The sequence below is a fragment of the Mixophyes fleayi genome, chromosome 9 (genome assembly GCF_038048845.1).
Source record: "Mixophyes fleayi isolate aMixFle1 chromosome 9, aMixFle1.hap1, whole genome shotgun sequence".
Classification (NCBI taxonomy): domain Eukaryota; kingdom Metazoa; phylum Chordata; class Amphibia; order Anura; family Limnodynastidae; genus Mixophyes; species Mixophyes fleayi.
The window spans coordinates 38178072-38202590 of NC_134410.1; the positions used below are offsets into that span (position 1 = coordinate 38178072).

At 41.7% G+C, this 24519-nt stretch overlaps 1 protein-coding gene across 1 annotated transcript in view; it reads left to right on the plus strand.

Annotated features, from left to right (window-relative positions):
* Positions 1-10900: 10900 nt before the first annotated feature.
* F9 (coagulation factor IX) overlaps positions 10901-24519 on the plus strand; it is a 41972-nt gene continuing 28353 nt past the window's right edge. The window contains exons 1-3 of the mRNA XM_075187310.1: positions 10901-11006; positions 13633-13796; positions 19476-19500. Coding sequence (XP_075043411.1) covers positions 10940-11006; positions 13633-13796; positions 19476-19500 — 256 coding nt within the window. The 5' untranslated portion in view covers positions 10901-10939. The remainder of the gene's footprint in view (positions 11007-13632; positions 13797-19475; positions 19501-24519) is intronic.

Below are 24519 nucleotides of genomic sequence, written 5' to 3' on the forward strand. Positions count from 1 at the left end.
CATATCAGCCATGTGAATCCAGACACATGTGAACTACACAATCTGCTTGGCTTTACTGCAATTAATGAAGACTAGAAAAATATCTGGAGGAATGCAACATGCATTTAACTAAATTACAGTGCAATAATGCAGTAAGGTATATTTGAATATTTATCCAGATTTAAATAGCCATTCTAATAACCCTGCACATAGATGTTAACAGAGAAAAGAATTGTCAAGGTAAGTTCAGATGCGGACCTGAGGCAGACCAGATGATTTCAGAAAAACCTGGATCACTGAGAAAATAGGAAGTCTTGAAACGCACAGCGGGACCTTCAACATGACCCTTTTCAACGACAGACCATCTCATAGCAAAAATAAAGTATTTATTTTCCAGCGCCTTCTCCTCATGGACATATCATAACCGTTGCAATGGACATAGATTTAAACGCCGAACTCCTCCACCACAGATGATAGCGGTTATAACCACAAATTCTCCAAACGCCTCCAGCACACATTTCAGCAGTTGTTAAACTTTATTTCTCGTGTACTCCACCTGCACTTTACTTGCTTTCATCCATTAAATATAATTTCACAGCTGCATACCCGGTGTTGCTGGATGCAGTAGCCCCACACACTCTAAGAACATTTGTCTCTCTCTCTCTGACGGGAGTCAACAGATGTTCATGCTCACACTCCAACAAGAATTAGCTGCCATCCCACTATCCAGGGATTCTTCTTGCCACATTGCACCCCATCCCTTACAGGGACCCTCTTACCCCAGCCCCACTACTGCATCTCACACTGCCCCTTTCAAGTGTCATCCCAATATCCAGGGTGTCACTCACTTGACTGTGAGTGCCACTTCCCATGTATTCAGGAACCGTGGCCGTCCGCCATCCTGAGGGTCTGCGCATGTGCAGCCCTTTCAAACCTTCAGTACCTGTTGCTTTTAATTGATTGGATGATCAGGCAACCCTCCCTATTTAAACCACCTGTGATCATCACCTGGTTGCCTGATCTTGGAGTCTCATTCCCCATGAGCCTCTGAAGGTGTTCCTGTGTTCCTCGTGTATTCAGCTCCTGCTGATTCCTGTTCACTTCAACTCTCCTGTGTTCATCGTGTCTGCACTCAGCTGATTCCTATCCGCTGCCTCCGTTACTTCTACAGAATTCCTGCTCACTTCAACTCTCCTGTGTTCATCGTGTCTGCACTCAGCTGATTCCTATCCGCTGCCTCCGTTACTACTACAGAGTTCCTGATCATCTCAACTCTCCTGGGTTTATCGTGTCAGCGCTCCGCTGCCTTCACCTCTACTACTGGATACCAGACAGCCTCAACTCTCCCGTGTTCTTCATGTTTCCAGTTCCACTTACTACTGCTTCCTGAGTATTGCTTCGTTCATTCTGGATTACCTGCCGTGCGCTGCACCAACCTGATTACCGCTTCCACCCTCCAGCGGTCTCTCCTCCTGCCGGCCTTCAGCCGTTCAGGTATCCCTGCACGTCTCTCTGACAGCCTGCTCTCCTGAACCGCGGTATGCATACTTTCCATTGACTTTGCTTGTGTATTGCATATCCATCTGGACTGAGTTGTGTTCTCCTCCGGAGCCTCCTATCCTCTGTAGCTATTGTTACCATTGACTTTGTTTCCTATTGCCTGGATAGTTATTGTGACTTTGTATACCTAAGCAGTGCTTGGCAGTTATCGTTGTATTGTGGATATCATCGTGGGATCAAGTTCTGTGTGCCCCGTGTATACTCTGCTTTACATTCATCTCCTCGTGCCCCTCCTCACATATATATAGCAGTGGTACAACTTGCTGACGCAGACCACTGACTACTGTTCCCTGTGACACCAGTTTCAAGTATCCTCTCACATATGCAGTGGTACAACTTGCTATACGCAGACCACTGACTTCCCTGTTACCTACCTTCACCTAGATTCCATTCCTTCACCTAGACAGCGGTACAACTTGCTATACGCAGACCGCTGACTCTCACTACCTCCTCGCTACTCCTGGACATTCCTCCTCACTATAGCAGTGGTACAACTTGCTATACGCAGACCACTGACTTTCCTCACGTTCCCTTGTCCATCTGGTTCCTCGTGTACATTCATTTACTCATTACCAGTTGCTGCTAGTCATAGACTTTCCTCGAGCATTCTCTCACCATCTGCTGTTTCTCCTGTTCCGTTGTCACCCTGCTACCAGAGAACCATATTACCAACTATATTACTCTGGTAAGTCCATCATCTGGTGATATCCTGGGCAAAGACTCCTAGTGCCCGTGACACAGGGACCCTTCCATTCTTATGGAACCATGCTGCAGTACTGTGCTACTATGCAATTCAGGGACATTAGATATTCTGGCAGAACTCTTAAATATCCCAATGGCCATGGATTCTGCCTCACTGGAGTTACAGTTACAAACAATAGGACACCACCTACTCTTTACTGTGGGGACTTCTTTCCTCCAGAGTAGGCAACTGCCTAATTGCAAAGACCTCTCCCTAACATTTTGGGTGCCTTTTCAAAAGGGCTTTCTTACAAGGAGAACTTCCTACCCTAATTCAGCTTCTGCAAGCCAGCTGCCTGTGCACCGCCTCTCAGATTATTTGGGCTTTTTCAAGGGGGAGCTATGTGAAGAGTGCACCTGTGGGTTGGGGGTCCGATAGTCCCCTCTGGCTCTGTGGCGCTGCTTCCTTCTTGGTGAGGACAGTGAGCCAATCAGGGCTCACCTCCCGACCGCTAAAAAGTTTGGTACTGCAGCGAGCCAATCAGAGCTTGGCACATCGACACCGCATGATGTCAGCGCGCCGCAGGCTATGTAAGCCGGGCTTAACACCCAGGGTTCAGGTCACTGGAGGAGGCCTGCGGAGCTGTTGAGTTCGAGCGGACCCAGGTGGCATAGGACGTGTGAGTAGGCGTGAGAGGTGGATCCCATTAGTGGAGAGGAGAAAAAATGCATTTAGACAGGGCCAGAAGAACACAGTAAGCCTGGCGCAGGCATTGTAACAATTTTAAAGTCTGAATTTCTGCTCTGTGGATAACAGAGCAGGTATCAGGAGAAGCAATGACATTCAGGGCAGTAGCGCATACAGGTTGAAGCCACATCCATGCATGGACTGTAGTGTGTTGAAGGAGATTCATGGTGCCAAGCATGGACAGGGGGACACCGGAGTTCCCAGCACATGCCCTGCATTTACCAAAAAGTGCAGCTTGGAATACTTAACACAAGCTCCAGATATAATGACATGCTACAAATACATATATATGTCTCTATTGAACAAAAGCATTACATTCGTTTTCATTTAACTATCTTATTTAGTAATAAAGCAAAGGTTAGAGTCATCCCAGTGGCAGATCAGGGGGGGTCATCCCCCCTAGCAGGGGCTTGCTGCCGACAGCTGCACACTGTGCAGGTCCGTTCAGCAGTGACAGTATGCTGCCCGGCTTCTCTGATTGTGTTTTAAACACAATCAGAGCAGCGGGACAGCACACTTTCACTGCTGAACGGACCTGCACATACTGTGCAGCCGCCTGCAGCCTTAGAACACAGAAAGGGGGTGGGGCCTAAATAGCTTCCCCTAAAATCGCCCCGGGTAGGGCAAATGTCTGGGTCCGCCCCTGTGTCATCAACAAGTGAAGCAGCCACTGTTTGGGCTGAACTGATATTCATGAGGATGCAGCCCATCAATTCACTCTGTGCTAGTGACATTACTGAGACATGATGCCTTTTGTGTCTTTTGACCGAATGGTGTCACTACTTCAAGCTGAATGTTGGTTCACAAAATGTCTGCCTCCGCTGTTTATAGCTGACAGTTGTATTTCTGATCTCAGTGTAAACAATCAATATAACCAATGATGTTAGAGCAAGGGGTAAATGTATCATACTCCGTTTTTTTCAAGCCGCCGGAAATCGGCGAGTTGACAGCTAAAATTTAAAGTGGCGCTGTCTTGTAAAGGGAAACTTGCCCTTACAAGGCAGCGCCACTTTAAATTTTAGCTGTCAACTCGCCGATTTCCGGCGACTTGAAAAAACCGGAGTATGATACATTTACCCCCAAGTGTTTGTTGTCTCTGATCTGCAGTATTTTTATCAATAGAACTCTGAGATCCCTTCATCGTCCATGCCGGTCTGCATTGAAATGTAATCACCACATTGCATGAGTCTGCTCATTTGTCAGCTTTATCTGCAATGGAAATCTAATAATGGATTCTCACAAACTGTTCTAGTTGTGTCAACATGAGCAATGTGTGGTGAGTGAATCACAGTGGGATGAAATGCCTGGTGATAAGCGTCAGAGCCTGGAGTGAAATATATATATATATATATATATATATATTGTAACAAAAGGAGGCATTTAGCTGGCAATATGCAGAGAAAGCAGGGAAGTAGAGTAAAACATTGGCACAGTTATGTACCTAGGTGGAGATTAAACCAGGTAAAAACATATGTGTAGTTTAAAATTGGTTTACTTACATGATTTAAAAGCTGCTTCCTCTCAGCAAACAGACAAGGTGGGTCTGATAGTCTAAACAGAGCCAGGGATGGGCGTTTCCTTTTAAAGAGAAGGTGGGTGTGTCACCTGTCCATCAAGCTAGGCCTGTGGGAGGAGTGTCAGGTATAAAACCCTGCTTGTTTCATTGTTCAGGGAGATCAACGCTGGGCTAGCTGGCTGATCTGGACAGAGAGCTGGACTATGTATAGTAAGCGTTGAGGGTCTCCATAATTGCTGTGCAAGTATACGGTGTCAAAACATTATTACCATCCTGAAAATAAAGAACCATAAAAAGGAAGAAGTTGTACGCGTGTGCTTCTGCAGTAGCGGGCTCTTGCCACAATATATATATATATATATATATATATATATATATACACACACACACACACACACACACACACACACACACACACATATATACATACATACATACATACATACATACATACATACACCAGTCAGCCGCAACATTAAAACCACTGACAAGTGAGGTGAATAGAATTGATTATCTTGTTACAATGGAAAAGGGATGGGACATATTAGGCAGCAAGTCAGTTCTTTAAGTTGATGTGTTGGAAGCAGGAAAGCAGGAAAATGAGGAAGCGTGAGTATCTGAGCGACTTTGACCAGGGCTAAATTGTGATGGCTAGACGAGTGGGTCAGAGCATCTAAATATGGCAGGTCTTGTGGGGTGTTCCCGGTATGCAGTGGTTAGTACCTACCAAAAGTGGTCCAAGAAAGGAGAACTGGATTAACCACTGACAGGGAGTGGGCACTCAAGACTCACTGATGCACATGGGGAGCGAACACAAGCCAGTTTGGTCCAATCCCACAGAAGAGCTACTGTAGTACAAATTACTGAAAAAGTTAATACTGGCTCTGATAGAAAGGTGTCAGAACACACAGTGCATCTCAGCTTGTTGCTTATGAGGCTGCATAACTTCAGACCATTCAGAGTGCCCATACTGACCCCTGTCCACCATCGAAAACGCCTGCAATAACCACATGAACTGGACCATGGAACAATGGAAGAAGGTGGCCTGGTCCAATGAATCACCTTTTCTTTTACATCATGTGGACGGCCGGGTGCGCGTGCAACGTTTACCTGGGAAAGAGATGGCACCAGGATGTACTATGGGAAGAAGGCAAGCTGACGGAGGCAGTGTGATACTCTGAGCAATGTCTGTTAGGAAACCTTGGGTCTTAGCATTCATGTGGATGTCACTTTGACATGTACCACTTACCTAAGCATTGTTGCAGACCAAGTAAGCTCCTTCATGGCAACGGTGTTCACTGAAGGCACTATCCTCTTTCAGCAGGATAATGCGCTCTGCAACACTGCAAAAATTGTTAAAAAATGGTTTAAGGAACATGATAAAGAGTTCAATGTGTTGACTTAAGCTGGGTACACACTACACGGTTTTCGTCCAATAATCGGCTCAATCAGCCGACATACGACCGCTCGTTCAAAAGTCGGGTCAGTGTGTGCAGTGACACAATGGTCGAAAGTCTGCCCAAATAGACGATTGTCGCCTCATTTGGTTGGTCGTATCGTTTAATATTTTTGTTCCAATCTCGTTTCCGTTGTGCAGTGTGTATAAACTTACGACCGATCCACGACAATCCTCCGATACTTCCTCGACCTGGGGGGCGTGTGTATGTAAATTTTTTGATGTCTGTCCCAGTCCCACGTGGTGCGGAATCCGCACATCACTTACATGTGTTTTGTATCGATGTATATTGCACCTGTCTGGCTGCAGACCATTATACTTGTATAAAGCATGTGTGTTATTACCCTTTGCGTATATATTGGCAATGTATTCATATTTACTCTTTATAAACTTTAACCTTTATAACCTATTAAAGTTATATTAACCTTTATTAACTTATAATTGTGAAGTACCCAGAATAAACCACACAGTGCTCATGCAACATTTTTATTGCAGGAAAAAGGTACAAAATTTTTTACACACACAGCTGTCTGAAAGATCCGCATGAGAAGTGAGCGCGCCCATACCAATCAGAGCGCAGAGTACTGCAGAGTATTTTTTTAGTATTTAGTATTTTTAAAGGTGCTACTGGTTTGTGGCAGAACAGGTCTTGATGTCGCTTGGGTTTCTATTCCCTTTGATTTCTTTATCTACGATACAAGGAAATAAAAAAATGTTTACCATTTAACTTCTATATCTGTAATTTATATTCAACAACATAAATACTCTCATTTTCTCACCTTGCACACTGCTCGAGATCAGTTTATATTTTGGTCCCTGTGGTGAAATCGCAATAATAGCGGGCTTAACCTCCATACATTCTGGAAAACAGGCGCCATTTTGGTTATTATAACGGTACAGGTACGTGCCCAAAGCATTTAGTTGTCTACACATGTTCACTGAAATACCTTTGTGTAGAACTTCTTTAGTATATTTTTCTTTTTCAATTTTTTCTTGTTTGATAACAGGTGTAACATTAGTGGTATCAGTGGTATCTAAACGGGCCTTCTCACCGTTAATTCTTCATTCTGACATAAAAAAATTAGGTTACAAATTAGTTTACATTGCTTTATGTGACACTAGAATGTAATAAAGTCCTTCTAACAGGTATACTACACGTGCTACTGACCTTTTTTAATGTCGTTGTCGTCCTGGTCCAGTTCTTTGACCATCATCTCCACCTCTCTTGGGCTCATTGGATTCACTCTTTGCTCTTCTTGAGTATCTCCATCCCCAACTTAACTTTTCCAACATTTTTTGGTCCTTCCAGCACCATCTCTGATTCTGTCTCCATCTCCATAGCTGCAACCCCCACTGACACCTTCTCCTCACCCGCAACCCCCACTGACACCTTCTCCTCACCCGCAACCCCCACTGACACCTTCTCCTCACCCACAACCCCCACTGACACCTTCTCCTCAACCTTAACACCCACTGACACTTGCTCACTTGCCATCTTCTGACGCTCCTCGGCGCCAAACAGGTTCCTCTGTCATTTTATATACTCAGAGCATTCGTTTCTGCTGTGGACCAATCAGCGATAATGCACGCCGAGAATGGAGCATTCCATTACATACGAAGGGATTTTATTATTAGGGAATATTCATTGCATTGCACTTCAGCAGTTTAATGTTTTTCAAAATTGTATGTATGTTACTAAACTTCTATTTTATAGGAATGAATGAAGAGACAGTGTTGCCTTCTCCTTTTATGCAGCTTTGGGTGTTAACTATAGCGAAAGCTCTGCCCATTTATGCTAATGTATTTGGTATCTCGTTACATTTCCCGCAAATGTCGCTGCAGTGTGCACGAAATTAAAATCATTGCTCATGACAACATGGCTGTAAAGAGTCGCTAAAGGGACGTCCGCTCTTCCCTTTTTTGTCCTAAACAAGGCTAGTGTGTATGCAGTCCTTGGACCGAGCGATCGGACCATCGATCGCATGTAAAATCGCTCTGCATAAAAAGTTGGTCGAAATTTCTGTAGTGTGTACCCAGCTTTAGCCTTCACAATCTCCAAATCTGAGCATTGGAGACCGAAACCTTGCAACTTACAGGACTTAAAGGATTTGCTCCTAACATCTTGGTGCCAGATACCACAAGACACCTTCAGAAGTCTTGTGTAGTCCATGCCTCGACGGTTCAGAGCAGTTTTGGCAGCACGAGGGTGACCAACACAATATTAAGCAGGTAGTTTTATTGTTGTGGCTTATCGGTGTATATATCTATGTAATTTTAAGATTACAAAGTCACCTGGACCTATTTAACAATCATTACATTTGTGCCCCATTAAATATAATCTGTTATCGCAGAGGTGATGGATGACTTAATGGGGCAATTTATCATTAAAGTCAGGTCTGGACAGTACATACAATAAGAGGCTGTGCCGGCGATGACTCTGATTTAATGACAAAACTGGGTTCTGACCCGTAGTCTTCACTGTGTATGCATGACCTAGAGCTGTGCAAGCACAGTTGCAAGTTTCGATTATCAACTCAGAGGATCTGAAGATCCCTCTCCTGCGATGCTCATAGGACTGAATGGCTAAAGTCATCAGGGCCAAGATCCAAACAGCAAAGCTTTTCAGAGCTTGACCAATTTAACCAGACCACAGTCCCCATTGAAAATGATTGGGACTGCAGTATTATGCCATACTTTGCCTAATACAGGAGATATTTCTGATATCTCCTGCGTTAGTCATTTGTAAAAATGCTATTATATTTAAAAATGCCTAAACCATGCGGAAACAGCCGGATCCGCATTGTTTAAGGCCTGATAAATAGGTCCACAGTCTTTCTATGTAGTGGTAGCATATTTACAAAAATGTTTTTCACCTAGAGTAATATTTGTAATAGTGTAAGTTGTCATATTTCGGAGTATGCTGGTATCGCCTCCTAAGTTATTTCGGAACTAGAGGCAAAATGCAGTGCAGTGCCTTGGTACTTCATGAAATTACATCTGCAAATAGATAGCCACCTATTACTTGACAGTACTTGAATTCCATAGAATCCTCAGAGAGTGAGCACATTCTTGGTGGGATGATGTGTGAACCTAAGTGGATGAAGGGCAACATCCATTGCAGGTCTCCCTTTCCAACAGGCTATTGTCAAAGGGATTGTGTCTACATTCACAGAGGGGTATGTCTAGTGTTTAGCAAGATCTATCCATCCTCATTCTCTCTCTTCCCTTAAATATTGCACGCATCACGGACTTGTTGTGCATAGTAAGAGCATGCAGCGCTCTATTGTTGCCAGTAATGTGCAATGCTATGTAAGGTACACTGTTTATAGGATGTAATGCTCTGCAACGTACAGGGGCAAGAGTACTATAGCACAATGACTGATAGGATGCAATGCTCATCTGTCACACATCTTACCATTATTTGGAATGCTGTACAGATTGTGACCGTGTCTCGGGATCCGCTCATTGACTAACACAGCCCCAGGCATGGAATCCGCTTTAGTGACCACTCTGCCATTCACTTTCATGGTATGTTTGCATCTCCAGGTCTAGTTTAGTGGAGCCAGGTTCAATTACTACAACTGGGCCTCAGCAATGTCAGAAGCTGGGATTTGTAGCCTCCCAGACGCTTCTAAGTATATATTGACATGACCTGGCATACGATATATATCAAGATCATAGGGTTCTTAAAGCTACAAGGTCACATTGTTGCAGTCAGGAGAAGGAAATTAAGTGCAGGGTCCTGTGTGGTGGCACCAATTGTACCCCACAACAGTCTGCCCCGCTTTAAACGTACCCGACTCATTAAAAATAGTAAATAAAATGTTGCAGCTTTTATGACATTTTTCATATGACATATTATTAAAGTAATTTTATCGTTTTCAAATAAGCATTGACCAAGCGATTGTATTGTGTTTCCGAAGCACAAGCAATTTATTTAGCAAAAGCAATTTGTTTAGCAGTTCAATAAATAAGTACAATACAGTACAATATAGCCGATACATGATACCTATTAAAGATGTTACATTAAAGCAGGAAAGTATGAAAACACCGAATACATTACATTTTCCTTACAGAGCTTCACCGAGGTCCATGGAACACAGCCATGCCTACATGTAGCCACGTTCAGAGAGAGAGAGAGAAAAAGAGAGCTTTGGCTGATAAAAAAGCTTGATAGTATCCGGTTTCAGTATAGAAAAAACTACTGAGGATGTCATGGCATGTTTCCATTGGTTCAGGGTTCAGGACAGTCTAATGTAATGCAGGTCTTAGGTCAGTTCAAAGGATTTCTCTGGGAAGAGGGGATCACCTTCCCCCAACAGCTGAAAACATGTGCTTCTCAAGGAAACTGACCCAAACCAGTTCTAAACAACTTAAAACACAATGCCATTTTGATCATTCAATCTTTTATCTTTCATAACTATTGATTGCAGGAAGCGATCGCAAAGCCGAAATTATAGGATGAGAGATGGTAATGTGCAGATCAAAATGACACTAAATCCTGAGCCTTAGATACGTTTAAAGTGCTTTTAACATTATTATATTTAACTGTAAACTCTATTACCTTTGATTATAAACAACTGTGTGTTGGAACTATTTTAAGGTGAACTATTTACAAGTGAATGTGTAAGTCTATGTGTGCGTTATTTATCGTGCGATTGCGTCATAACAATATCAATCAATACAGTTTATTTCATCCAATTATTCAACTTTGACAATATAGATAAACCTTTACATGGAAAAGATGCAATTGACATCATTTATTTATTTATTTATTTATTTTTTAAAAGTATCATTTCAAAAGTTTTCTAGTAAGGTAAAAGTAATATGGTGGCGAATACAAATTTAGTGAACATATCTCACTTCCCAGATAGAAGCCCCCTCTGCAATGTAACATTAGCTGTAAAACTAAAGTAAACAAAGAATGTGGACTTCGGAATCACTGCTCTGGCTCTGGCTCCAGCCTAATTTTCCATTCACTGTGCTTCACAGGGAGAAGATGGCATCTATTCCAAGTATTCTCATTATTTTTCTCCTGGGTTCTTTCTGCAGAGCTGAAAAAGCAGGTTTGTTATTTCTAATTATGTCACAATGTGTCCCTTTTTTTGTAAGCAAAACAATGTCTTCCAATGGTGATGCTCGGACAAACGATATTACCGGTCTGTAGGAACAATCTAGCCTAGCACTGAGTGCAGAAATGGGATGATATCATCGGAATGTATTAAATATTTAATTTCAGGAACTGTAACATTTTCCATTTTCACATACTGCTTTGTACTAAGATAAGCCGGATTCATTTTAACCATGGGCTATAATAGGACTAAAGCAAAATATAAAAATAGCAAAAGCCTAGACATAATAGAAAGATATTATAGAGAGAGAGAATTGAAAAAACACATACAATATTTATTTATTTTTGTGCGAAAATAACTTTCCTTAGATTTTATGATTAAAAGAAACACATTTAAACAATATTAACAGGGATAGAAATAGGGACGTATTTAAGGTGGGGGAGGGGAGAACAGTGGGTATGATTGATGGGGAAGGGATTGGATTTATATAGGGCAAGATTTTAATTTAGTTAGAAATATAAAAACATACAACCTATAACATTACTAGAATAATATTAAATTCCATTTTCAAAACCAACATTACAAAATAAATTATATATTTATACTGCATATATACCAAGTATTATTTCTAATGGTGTGTTAACTGATACTTTAAAACCTTAATCATCTTCAACTATTGATTTGTTCATATGCCAGTTATTGATTCATTTCATTATGTTGCATACGTTGAAATAGGTTCCAGACACAGCAATGAACTAGGGCAGTTGTGGGTAATGAAGGGATCATTTGAAGAGGTCAAAGAGGAGACATCCGGCCCTCCTGATTAAAGTAATTTCCCTCCTATGGTCCATACGGTGCATTCACACATCTATGTAGCCAATTATTCAGTTATTCAATGGTAATGTCTTCTAGTCTTCTAATAACTTGGCTGTTTAGCCATAGGCTAGCCTACGACTTGGCCTGATGTTGTGGTCAGATATTTCTCTGCATAGGTAAGATGCGTGTCTTCCCTTCCAGGCCAAGGTTCACTTCTGAGGCCCCTGAAAAATACCATGTTGCCCACTATTATTTTAAAGCTATCACATTGACTTAGAAAAAAAGGCCACTATATGAGACAGATACAGAAATGACAACCACACTCCTTTCATGTAATAACATTATTAAGCATTTATTATAACATGGCTTTAGTACAGGCATGTTAAAGTAAAGGCTTTTTAAAAGAATTAAAGTAAAGACAAATGGTTCCTATTTCTGCAAATATATATTTTAATGTATTTTTATTAACAGTGGAGATATCTCCTGGGATCCGAGCACCCTGACATTGAATTATTCAGTGATCCGTTACTTTGAACTTTAAGTTTATTAGGAAATTGGAAGCTTACACAGCAGAGCACGCTCGTCATTGAAGCAGCTAGATATGTACAGGTTGCATATCTTTAATCTATCACCTAATATGTGCACTAGACAAGAGTGTAATTGCCAAACAGCTGTAACTGGTATAGTTTCCCTCTGCACTTATAGGCCTTAACCTAATAAACTGAACATCTCTACCTTTACATTTGCACCATTCTTTTCTCTGAAAACTTGCTCTGTTTAGTTTTTGGATAATAAACACAGATATAAATACAAAATATAATACTATATAATATAAAACTCCCTCCCTCAACTAGTAGAATGGCAGGGGTGTGGTAGCAGCAGAGGTGGAACTAGTGGGCTGTGGGCCCCAGGGCAGGGAGGTGCGGAGGAGGGAACCAGGGCAGGGCCGTCTTTTCGACTGGGCATGATCGGCAGGTGCCCGGGGGCCCAGCGGGCAGAACTCCTATAAAAAAAAAAAACCCTACCTTTTGTGGTCACCTGACCGTTAAGGTCAGATGGCAATCCGGCTCCCTCCCTGGTCCCCTGTTCCATGCTGCGCTCCCAGTGAATGTCGGGCGTGATGACCACATCCCGCCCGACATTCATATGGGGGCCCCTGTGCACTGCACCTGTCACACCAATGGTAGTTCCGCCACTTGTATCAGGTACTTATTCCAGTACCAGTACTCACCCCAAAAATACCTCTCTGTAATGATCTATTCTATAGCCATAAGGGGCAAATGCATTTTGAAGTTCACTATAAGGATGCCTCTTGGGAGCGTTGTTTGGACATCTTTCTACACAAGAAAGCACTAAGGTTTAGGAAAATCAAAATTCTGTTTTCTTCTCAAAATTTGCTGTTGCAGAGACACCTCATGGTGGTGAGCTTCTGGGGAATGGACACTGTTGAGGCGAGTATCTGACAAGACACCTGATACTAGGGCACCCCTGTTCTACTAGTTGGCGTGAGAGGAGTTTTATCCTTTAGGATCAAAGCTGAGATTTTTATTAACATTTTATTTTTTTAAGTTTAATAGGTTTTTTTATTAGCATCATTAGTAAAAAATCTATTACACACTAGTGCCATTCTTTTCTATTTTTGTTTTTATTCTATTTTAAATGTCACTAATGTGTAATAGGCTATGCAGCAATAATTGTATTAACATTGCAATATGTTGCTTAATACTGGAATTAATAAAGAAAAATTATAGTCCCACATTTCAGCTACTGAAGTGAAATATTAACAAGCCTTTTCTGTCCAAAGTTTTTCTATCTGAGAAATCTGCAAGCAGTATTCTTGTGAGACAAAAGAGATATAACACAGGTCGTTTAGAAGAAGTTGTCGCAGGCAATCTTGAACGAGAATGTAAGGAGGAACAGTGCAATTATGAAGAAGCAAGGGAAGTCTTTGAGAACGATGAAAAAACTGTAAGCACCCCATTAACCATCATTAGAATTTTAATCAATACGCTCTAACTGCACTAACAAATCAAATGAGCACAACTGTGAACCTTTAACCTAAAGAGATTGGCAGTAAATGATGTTGCCAATTTTATTATGAAAAGGGGGGACTGCCATGGGAGTAAGTGGTACCTGTGGCACACACACCTCCATCATCCCTGCAATAAACTCTGTACTACATGCTTAGCTTCATTTACTGCCAAATCCTTCAGCTACAAATAATTTATGCCAATTCCCATTTTAAGATGTACATTTCCTCGGGGATAATATACAGTTATATAAAATTTCTTCATATGACTGAAAATTGTTAAACATAATGGGTCCAATTCATCTTCAGATGCAACCTAAACGCAACTTGTATTTAATAAACGATTACGGAGCTTGAGCGTAGCTCCAACCATATTCAAATATAAGCGGCTCTCGATATACGTTCACATTTGATTCTGGGCATAAGCATGCTCTTACTAAATTTTACTTACTGGCTAAATGTTACCTGCAGGATGTGCACATTCATATGTGCAAAAAAAAAGTCCTGTCAGAACGCATGCACAAAATATATTTATAAAATAAATTAAGTCTTAATACTATAACCATTAATAAAAATACACTATATGGACAAAAGTATTTGGCCACATCTGTTAATTATTGAATTGAGGTGTTTCAATCAGACCCATTGCCAGAGATATAAAATCAAGCACCTAGCCATGCAGTCTGCATTTGCAAACATTTCTGATACAAAATGGGTCGTTCTAAAGAGCTCAGGGACTTCAAGCGTGGTACTGTGATGTCACCTTTGTAATAAGATGGTTCCTGAAATTTCATCCCCGCTGGATATTCCACTCTCAACTGTAAGTGATATTATTAAAAAGTGGTAGCTTTTAAGAACAACAGCAACTCAGCCACGAAGCGGAAGACCACGTAAAATCACAGAGGAGGGTCAATGACTGCTAAGCCGCATGGTGCGTAAAAGTCACCAACGCTCTGCTGATTTCATAGCTAAAGTGCTACAAACTTCCACCGGTATTAGGTAAGCTATAAAACTGTGTGGCAGGAGCTTAATGTAATGGATTTTCATGGCCGAACAGCTGCATGCAAGCCTCACATCACCAAGACCAATGCCAAGCGTCGGATGGAGTGATGTAAAGCACACAGACACTGGACTGTGGAGCAGCAGAAGCATGTTCTGTGGAGTGACGAATCACGCTTCTCTGTTTGGCAGTCAGATGGGTGAGTCTGGTTTTGGTGGATGCTGGGAGAACGTTACCTTCCTGACTGCTTTATGCCAACTGTGAAGCTTGGTGGAGGAGGGATAATGGTATGGAACTGTTTTTCAAGGTTTGGGCTAGGCCCCTTATCTCCAGTGAAGGGCAACCTTAATGCTTCAGCATACCAAGTCATTTTGGACAATGCTATGCTTCCAACTTTGTGACAGCAGTTTGGGAAAGGTCCTTTTCTATTCCAACATGACTGTGCCCCAGTACACAAAGCAAGGACTACAAAGACATGGTTTGATGAGTTTGGTGTGGAAGAACTTGACTAACCCGCACAGAGCCCTGACCTCAACCCCATTAAACACCTTTGGGATGAACTGGAATAGAGATTATGAGCCAGGCCTCTCGTCCAACATCAGTACCTGACCTCAGAAATGCTCTACAGAATGAATGGGCACAAATTCCCTCAGAAACACTCCAACATCTTGTGGAAAGCCTTCCAGGTAGAGTGGAAGCTGTTATCACTGCAAAAGGGGGTCCAACTCCATATTAATGTAGATGCATTTGAATACAATGTCATTACAGTCCCTGTTGGTGTAATGGTCAAGCGTCTAAATACCTTTGTCCATATAGTATATTTGTAAAAAAAAAGTTTCTCTAAATGCATAAATGATGACGTTCCTAATGCGTACTGTACATACAATGCATATTTATAGTTTGTCTTACTTGCACACACATGTCCTGTGCTAACTAGTGGCATGTATACAGGTAGTTTTTAATACAAAAACTATGCTGTGTTATTCATCACTATCAGTCGGAACTTTAGAGAAACCCAAGACTTGAGAAAGCCGTATCTGCGTTGGCACGCGCTCGGCACACTCTTACTGTAAATTGTCTACTCTCATCTGCCCCATCCCATTCCACCTTTCAAGTTATAGGCAGTCGTGTCATTTGCGTGCAGACATGAATTGCATCCAACTGAGTTCATTGGCACAAAGTCCGTTTCTGAGCATGCGCAGAGCTATTTTACACAAGATACGCTACACAAAGGGGCATACGTCCGAAAATGAGTCAAACTCAATATGTTTATAGGTGGAAAAACTGATTTTATGTGGTCCATTTAGGAGCCAGATTGTATTTTTGTGGTATTTCAAATTTTTGAAGTACATGTGTGCAAATATTGTGTCACAATTTGTGGTCTTACAGACTGTGGTAGGAATACACATCCTCCTGAAATACTGATTATTGATGTCTCATTTCAATGTGAAATAAGTCTTGTGAGTAAGTGGACACTGAAATAGTCTATATGACATGTGCCACATATGTACATATAAATCTTTTAATTTCACAAATTTATCATTTTAATTTATAACACATCTGTACAATGTACAATCCCATATAAAATGTGTCTAGATGGAGGAAAAGTTGAAGCTGTGCCCGATGCAGGGAAGCGTGGAGGAGGGAACCAGGGCCCACAGCTCGCTAGTTGCCTGTGCCGAGGGCCCCATTATCTCCATGAGCCCGTGGGCACCGCACCTGTTGCACCAATGGTAGTTCCTCCACTGGCTGCGCCCACTGTATTCATTTGGTGGGAATAGTGCAATGAAAATATTTTTATGTAATTGGATTGAATTTACCACATACATTGAAGGTAGGTCTTTTTGTGGTCTGAGCCAATAATCATGAGAATGCCGGCTCTTTCTTCACTAAGCACTATCAATATTATTTTGGCCAGAGAGATGCAGTTCCTCGTGTACTGAAATGCTCATTATTGATTTACTCCACAAACTGGCTGCTTCCACTGTGCCTAGGTGATCGGTCCATGAAAAACTACCTGCACAATGAGAAATTTTAATCCTACATATATTTGCAGGATTATTTTTACATAACAATCAAATGAACTTATATCTGCATGTTTAATAACCAGCTATATTAGTATCAAGTTGGTTGTGTGAACTTTATTTCATACAGAGGTGTGTTTGAGACAACATTCTACCTGTTTCAGTTTGATAAGAGCCTCATATACCTATTCTGTGCTATTAGGGACTCTGTTTATTCCACTATCTAGCTCTTAGGATCTGAGTCGTTAAGGAAAGTAAATAAAAAAAAGCAGTAGCTTTGCACCTTGGCAAAACCATGTTGCATTGGAGGGGGGAGATAAATTTAAAATGTGGGGACAATAGTTGGGGTACGACATGTCCTATATCAACTTTTTATTTCAGTGTAAAAAATAAAGCTATTAAGTATTTGTGCGCTGCATGAAAAGAAGCCAGTATTTCTTTACGTAAAAAACAATAAACTAATTTGCACCCCTTGCATTGTAACAAGGTTTGTCGAGGAGCAAACTTACTCCTTTTTTTTTTTTGCTTTACTTCCCTTAATGTCTCAGGGCCTTAGTGTGTAGGTTCTTGCTTGCCTCTATTCATCTCCTCACATCATGACATAGTGAAGACAAGGACGCATGTGGGCTAACATAATCATAGGTGGAAAGGTCACTGCCTTCCACGAGATCAGGACACTCATCTCCTCCTGCTGTGAACATTCTGATGATCTGATTGGCTAATGAGCAGGTACCCATGGACATACAGGAGATGAAGATGAAAATAATAAGGAGCTTACTCCCTAGGCAAACACACCTTTAAAAGCTGGCATGTGTATAAACCTATTTAGACAGTTGAAAAACGGTGGGCACTACAGGTTCACATTTTAAAAGCTCGTTCAATGCTAATTGCTATACTTTTTCTTAATTTCTGTGGTCAATTATGCCTTAGGTCTAATCCGCTGTACAGCATATCTAATTAAGACTGCTGCGTCAAACCTAATGAAAATGTCCTTTAACATCTAACACAAAAGCAACAGAACACAGCAGGAAAACATTATTTAGTCCATTTATACACCGACCATTATACGTAATGTTGGTGTCATTTTCTACCAGCAATTGTTAATTTATTTATTACATGATAAACAACATTATCTAGTTCTACTGTGAAAAGAAACATATAAAGGGGAATTTAAACTTTTGATAAATTCAGTTTTGATCATATTGTATCATTTCTTTTAAATGTAAATTAATTGTTTTCATTGTCACAGATAGGCTGAAAACCTACAGATGTTACAAGAGCTAGGTACACCAATTGCTCCACTGTATCCAGGGGTTAGCTGGGCTGGGGGGCAGGGGGGCATCTGCTCCCTGGGCCGGTCCCATAGTGGGCTACCATTGGCTGGGTCACTGGACCACCTGCATTTTTTTTCCATTGAAAATATGCTGCTAAGTTGAGTCTTGCCCCACGGGCTGAAATTTGCCAGCCCTCCCCTGATTGTACTGTAAATGGTGCACTTGTCAGATGTTTCAAAAAAAGTATGAGCACAATCCAGGGAAAAGATAAGAAGTTCAAATTGGTGAATTGCATATTTAAGCACAGTGGGACTGATATCCCAAACTGTTGAATAAGAAATGTGATGGCAGTCCGCAAAAACTCAGACTCCTACAACCCTGTTCTAGCACGGCAGTTCCTTTTATTTTTATGCTTTATTCTATACTTTCTATGCTCTGGCCAAGACAGACTCATTTACGTATCTCTCTCACACTATTGACCCTTTCACTCCCTCTCTGTCACTTCCCTTCTCTCTTCCGTGCACATGCTTATCGATTGCAAACTGAGTGCCGGGAAAATGGCGGCTGGAGTCCACTGATGCAGACACCATGTCTACAAATTGCAACCTCTAGTGCCGATTCAGAGTTCTGTCAGAATAACATATCTCTGATTGAGCAGCCACCCTCATAAAGCAAGCGAGGGAAACCCTTCCCCTCACACATCACACATTTTCTGACTTGAACGTGTCTGTGTGGCTGAGCCACAGCACATTGCTAGTAAGCCCCATGATAGGAAACCAACCCACAGCCACCCACCACTGCTACTAATGTCCACAGCCACTACAGCATAAAAATGAATCAAGGACATAATTAAACAACAGCATAAACAGGGCTTATCACCTACATTCTGTCTTAGGACACACACTTACTGAGAAAGTGGATAAGGTTAGGGAGACATTATATTTCCTACCTAGTGACTATATGCATATTTGCATCTCCAATGCAGCTGCTGTTGCTCCATAACACCCACTAGCCACATATCCACAGGACACTCCAATATTTCAGCACCCACAAAAGGCAGGCTTCTGTATGTTGGGGCATGATAGGGGACATGCTATAGAGACAATCTTAGAAAGTGAGTAAGACTAGAGAAACTTTGAAAGCTTCTTCTTAGTCACAATATGCAAACTAGAAGCTTTCACGTCTTGGGTTCCATTAACATGATCACACTCCCAAATAGGAGACAAAATAATGCTAGAATAGGTAATAATATATGAATGTATTAAGTAAATAATTTCTAGTTCACGTGTTCAATTATTCTTTGTTCTTTCTTCTCCTTAGATGGAATTTTGGAAGCAGTATGTTGGTAAGATACATTTCTATTCAAAGTTAGACACAATAAGACAGTTTCTTACATCAGTGTAAAAATGTTGAACTCCATGGGGTATATTTACTAAATTGTGGGTTTGAAAAAGTGGAGATGTTGTCTATAGCAACCAATCAGATTCTAGCTGTCATTTATTTAGTGCATTCTAAAAATTGCAGCGGCGCACGGAGGATTGTCGGGGGGAGGGGGTTTCCCCCCGCCGACCCAAAAAAAAACAAAACCCAGAGAAAGCTGCTGCGCATGCGCAGCAGCTCCGTTTCGCCAGCGCTGTCCTATACAGCAGCCGCTGCGCTGTTTAAGAAGCATCTGCGGCGGTGCTGTATACAATACAGCACCGCCGCGGACGCTTCTTTGACAGCGCCGCGGCTGCTGTATAGAACAGTGGCTACTTAGTTAGCGCAGGGGGGGTTTCTAGAGACTTAGAAACCCCCCTGCGTGCGCCACTGAAATGATAGCTAGAATCTTATTGGTCGCTAAAGGCAACATCTCCACTTTTTCAAACCCGCAGTTTAGTAAATATACCCCCATGTGTTATTCACAATAATGTAGTTAAATGTATATATGCCGCAAAAAGTTGCTGTAATTTAAAAAATATTCTCTGACAGTGAGGTGAGAAACACTGTTGCATACTAATGGTCAAATAAGTCTTGTAAAACAACTGATTGCACACAATGTATTATTATTATTTATTTGTACAGCGCCACAGATTCTGTAGCAGTATAGTAATACAAATATGCCATAGATGACATAAATGAAAACAGTAGACATAATTAACAGAGCATACTGCATGACATTATGCATAAGACAATTTAGCATAAGACATATCAGGGACAAACAAGGAAGACAGGGACTGGACAGACATGAGACAGATATTGTGTGGATGACAAACGCTAAGGAATAACATACAGGACAATCATAATTTGCATTGCAAGTGATGCCTACATATACACTATATGGACAAAAGTATTTGGCCACACCTGTTAATTATTGAATTGAGGTGTTTCAATCAGACCCATTGCCAGAGGTATATAAAATCAAGCACCTGGCCATGCAGTCTGCATTTGCAAACATTTGTAATACAAAATGGGTCGTTCTAAAGAGCTCAGGGACTTCAAGCGTGGTACTGTGATAGGATGCCACCTTTGCAATAAGATGGTTCATAAAATTTCATTCCCACTGGATATTCCATGGTCAACTGTAAGTGATATTATTAGAAAGTGGAAGCGTTTAGAAATAACAGCACCTCAGCACAAAGCAGAAGACCACGTAAAATCACAGAGCGGGGTCAACGACTGCTAAGGCGCATGGTGCGTAAAAGTCGCCAACACTCTGCTGATTACGAAGAGTTACGAACTTTCACTGGCATAAATGTAAGCACAAAAACTCTGCATCGGGAGCTTAATGGAATCGGTTTCCATGTCCGAGCAGCTGCATGCAAGCCTCACATGACCAAGATCAATGCCAAGCGTCGGATGGAGTGGTGTAAAGCACACGGACACAGGACTGTGGAGCAGTGGAAACGTGTTCTGTGGAGTGGCGAATCATGCTTCTCTAATTGGCCTTCAGATGGGCAAGTCTGGGTTTGGCAGATGCAGAGAGAACGTTACTTGCCTGACTGCATTATGCCAACTGTGAAGTTTGGTGGAGAAGGGATAATGATATGGGGATGTTTTTCAGGGTTTGGACTAGGCGCCTTAACTCCATCAGCATACCAAGTAATTTTGGACAATGCTATGCTTCCAACTTTGGGGCAACAGTTTGGGGAAGGTCCTATTCTATTCCAAAGCAAGGACTACAAAGACATGGTTTGATGAGTTCAGTGTGGAAGAGCTTGACTGGCCCGCTCAGAGCCCTGACCTCAACCCCATTGAACACCTTTGGGATATACGGGAATGGAGATTATGAGCCAGGCCTTCTCGTCCAACATATATGTATTTGAATGCAATGTCATTACAGTCTCTGTTGGTGTAATGCTCAAGAGTCCGAATACTTTTGTCCATATATATATATATATATATTTATTTATTTATTTTCGGAGCCTGATAAATTGGTCAATAGTATTCTGCGATAGCCCAACACATTTCTTCTGTGTTGAGCTTTTGTTAAATTGCCCCAGTACTAAAATATGTTTAAACCATGCGCAAATGGTTGTTTGATGCTTGATAAACAGCATATGTTTTATTTGTTGTTGGTCAATTGTTATCAAAACTATTATAGTAAAATGATTGTAAATTGATTTATGATATATACAAATGGCTGTATGTGTTTGGGAAATGATGTTTCCATTCTAGATCAAGAACATGAACAGTGAATGGTCACATTGATTAAAATGTAGTTGTTCTGTGTGTGTTAAAATTCATAATACATCTGATTGTTTGGTTATTAAACACTCAGAAACGTAATCCACAGTGCTTTTAATGCCTGTTTTGTGACAAAAAGGTGATACCTATATATCTTGTATCGCCTAACAACAGCTGAAGGCTCTAGGCAGTTGAGGATTAAGGACGAAGGAGAAAATCAGATATTTCTGGAGGTCTGGTTCAAGTGTTGTCAGTGCCTGAAACCACTGCTTCAGCCAAGTCTGAATGTCACCCTGTTATTAGAGATGTTGGAAATTTTTGAACTGGTTTGAAATGTCTCCACTTAGACGACCCCAAACATGTTTACAGTTCAATGGACCCTATTTAGACTTGCAGTTTGAAATTTGTGGTTCGTGGTTCACTTTCGCCATTTGCATTAAGATTAGTGTTTTAATTCTTTCTTAAAACAGAATCAAAAACAATATTTTTAATTATTCTAAAAATATATTTATCTTTTAAGGTCCCCATTCGCGAAAAGAAAACATTGCCAAAATTATTCACATTTGACTGAAATGGTCACACATGTGCAACCCAGTTTGAACATGTCCAGATTTTTCAAGGTTTTTTTTTTACTGGTTCTAAATATCAAGAAATTCAGACAAATCTTTGAATTATCAAATCTGATCAACCATCTCTATCTTATATATAAAATTTATTGGTCTGTTTGTTTGTCTGTTTGGTTATGCATTCAGACACCGCTGCACTGATTGGAATGAAACAAACGCAAAATGGAATGAATCAAATGCAAAATGGTCCAGTTGGATCCCGGCCAGGTTTTAGAGGGGTTAGGATCCCAGTCGGACCTCCCTTTGATGTACGCTGGGCAGAACTTTGACACGGGCAGTCTGTTCTGAGCCATTCGGATACCCCTGCACTGATTGGGATGAAACCAACATGAGGTAGTCCAGTTGGATCCTGGCCAGGTTTTGGGGGGTGGGGGGTTAGGGTCCCGGGTTGGACCTGCAGTTGGTGTATGCTGGGCAAAACTTTGACCCAGACAGCCTTCCACTGGATGGATTTGGATGAAAACTGGTAACATTGGATCCCAGAAGACATACTAGGGTTTGAGGTCCCAGTAGGACCTTCCGTTGGTGTACGCTGGGCAGAACTTTGACCTGTGGAGCCTGTTCTAGGCTTTCCACTGGATGGATTTCGATGACATTTAATATGAAAACAAAAAGGACACTGGGCAGCCATCTCATGGGTGTGTTGGAAGTGCTGCTAAGCTGCTAATTATTTTTAAAAGATTGACAGTTACATCCAACTCATTGATAACTTAATAACTTGAAGATGTAAACCCGGGGCAATGCTGGGTACTTCAGCTAGTTTGCTATAATGCACGGTTTTCAAGTGGCAGGAGAACTTCATTTTGGGAAAAGGGCTATAAGCGCTAATATGAAGGTAACTTTGGTGGTCCGAAGAAAGGATCTTTACCTTTCTGCTACCAAGGGAAAGGATGGTTTTTGGGGTGGATGTTTCTACTAAGCTTGTATTGCTGTCAACATAGTGTGAATAGATTAACATAAGTCACCCATATATACTGCCATTTGAATTTGCTGTCCATTTAGTCGGTTTGTTGTCTAATGTGGATAGATTAACATAAAGCTCCAATGTGCTTTGGTTTCCCCAAGACTCTACTATTCACATGAACACACTTCAACAGATGGGAAGGCGGTGAGAGAATGTTGTCCCTCGGTTGTGCCAATCATGTATGACATATATAACAGTTTATATCATTTCTTCATTGTGAAGGTTTCTTCATTATGAGATTATTATTATTATTATTATTAATTTTAATTTATAAGGCACCACAAGGCGTCTGCAGCGCCGTACAGAGACAAGCAAATTACAATACAATGGGAGACAGCACAGTACAGTAAACAGTAAGCACAGCAACTCAGTAAGCTCAATGCACATCTAGAGAGGGCGGGGAAGGGCGAGGGAGGATCCGCAAATGACGGGGCCCAAGAAGGAGGGCGCGGAAGACAGGGAGACCCCCAGGGGGGAGGAGGGAGCGAGAGTGGACATGGGGTGGAGGACCCTCGAGGAGGAGGGCTAAGTAGCTGGAGAGCAGAGTTAGAAGTTGTGGAAACAGGAGGAGAGATGGCCCTGCTCAGAGGAGCGTACAATCTAAGGGGAGGGGTGGACAGACAGAGAGATGCAGGGGAGAGAGGGAGAGTAGGGGGACGGAGACAAAAGATAAGGTAGGGAGTTAAGTGGGAGACAGAAAGGCTTTAAGAAAAAGGTGGGTTTTTAGGGCCCGTTTGAAACTGGACAGATTAGGGGAAGTTCTGATGGAGGGAGGGAGCTTGTTCCAGTGGAGGGGGGCAGCGCGGGCGAAGTCTTGGATACGCGCATGGGAGGAGGTTATAAGGGGGGAAGAGAGGCGACGGTCAGAGGCAGAACGGAGAGGGGGGGATGGAGCATGAATAGAGAGGAGGGTGGAGATGTAGGGCGCAGTGGAGTTGGCGAGGGCCTTGTAGGTGATGATGATGTGGTTCTATATATTGATACAAAACCATTGATAATAACAGGTGCATTTTCTTGGAAACCCTACGATGGGCAGCTCACAGCCAATGTTGTACTTGAGATATCATCCAATGGATACTCTTTGACCCCCAGGTTTTCGGATAGAAAG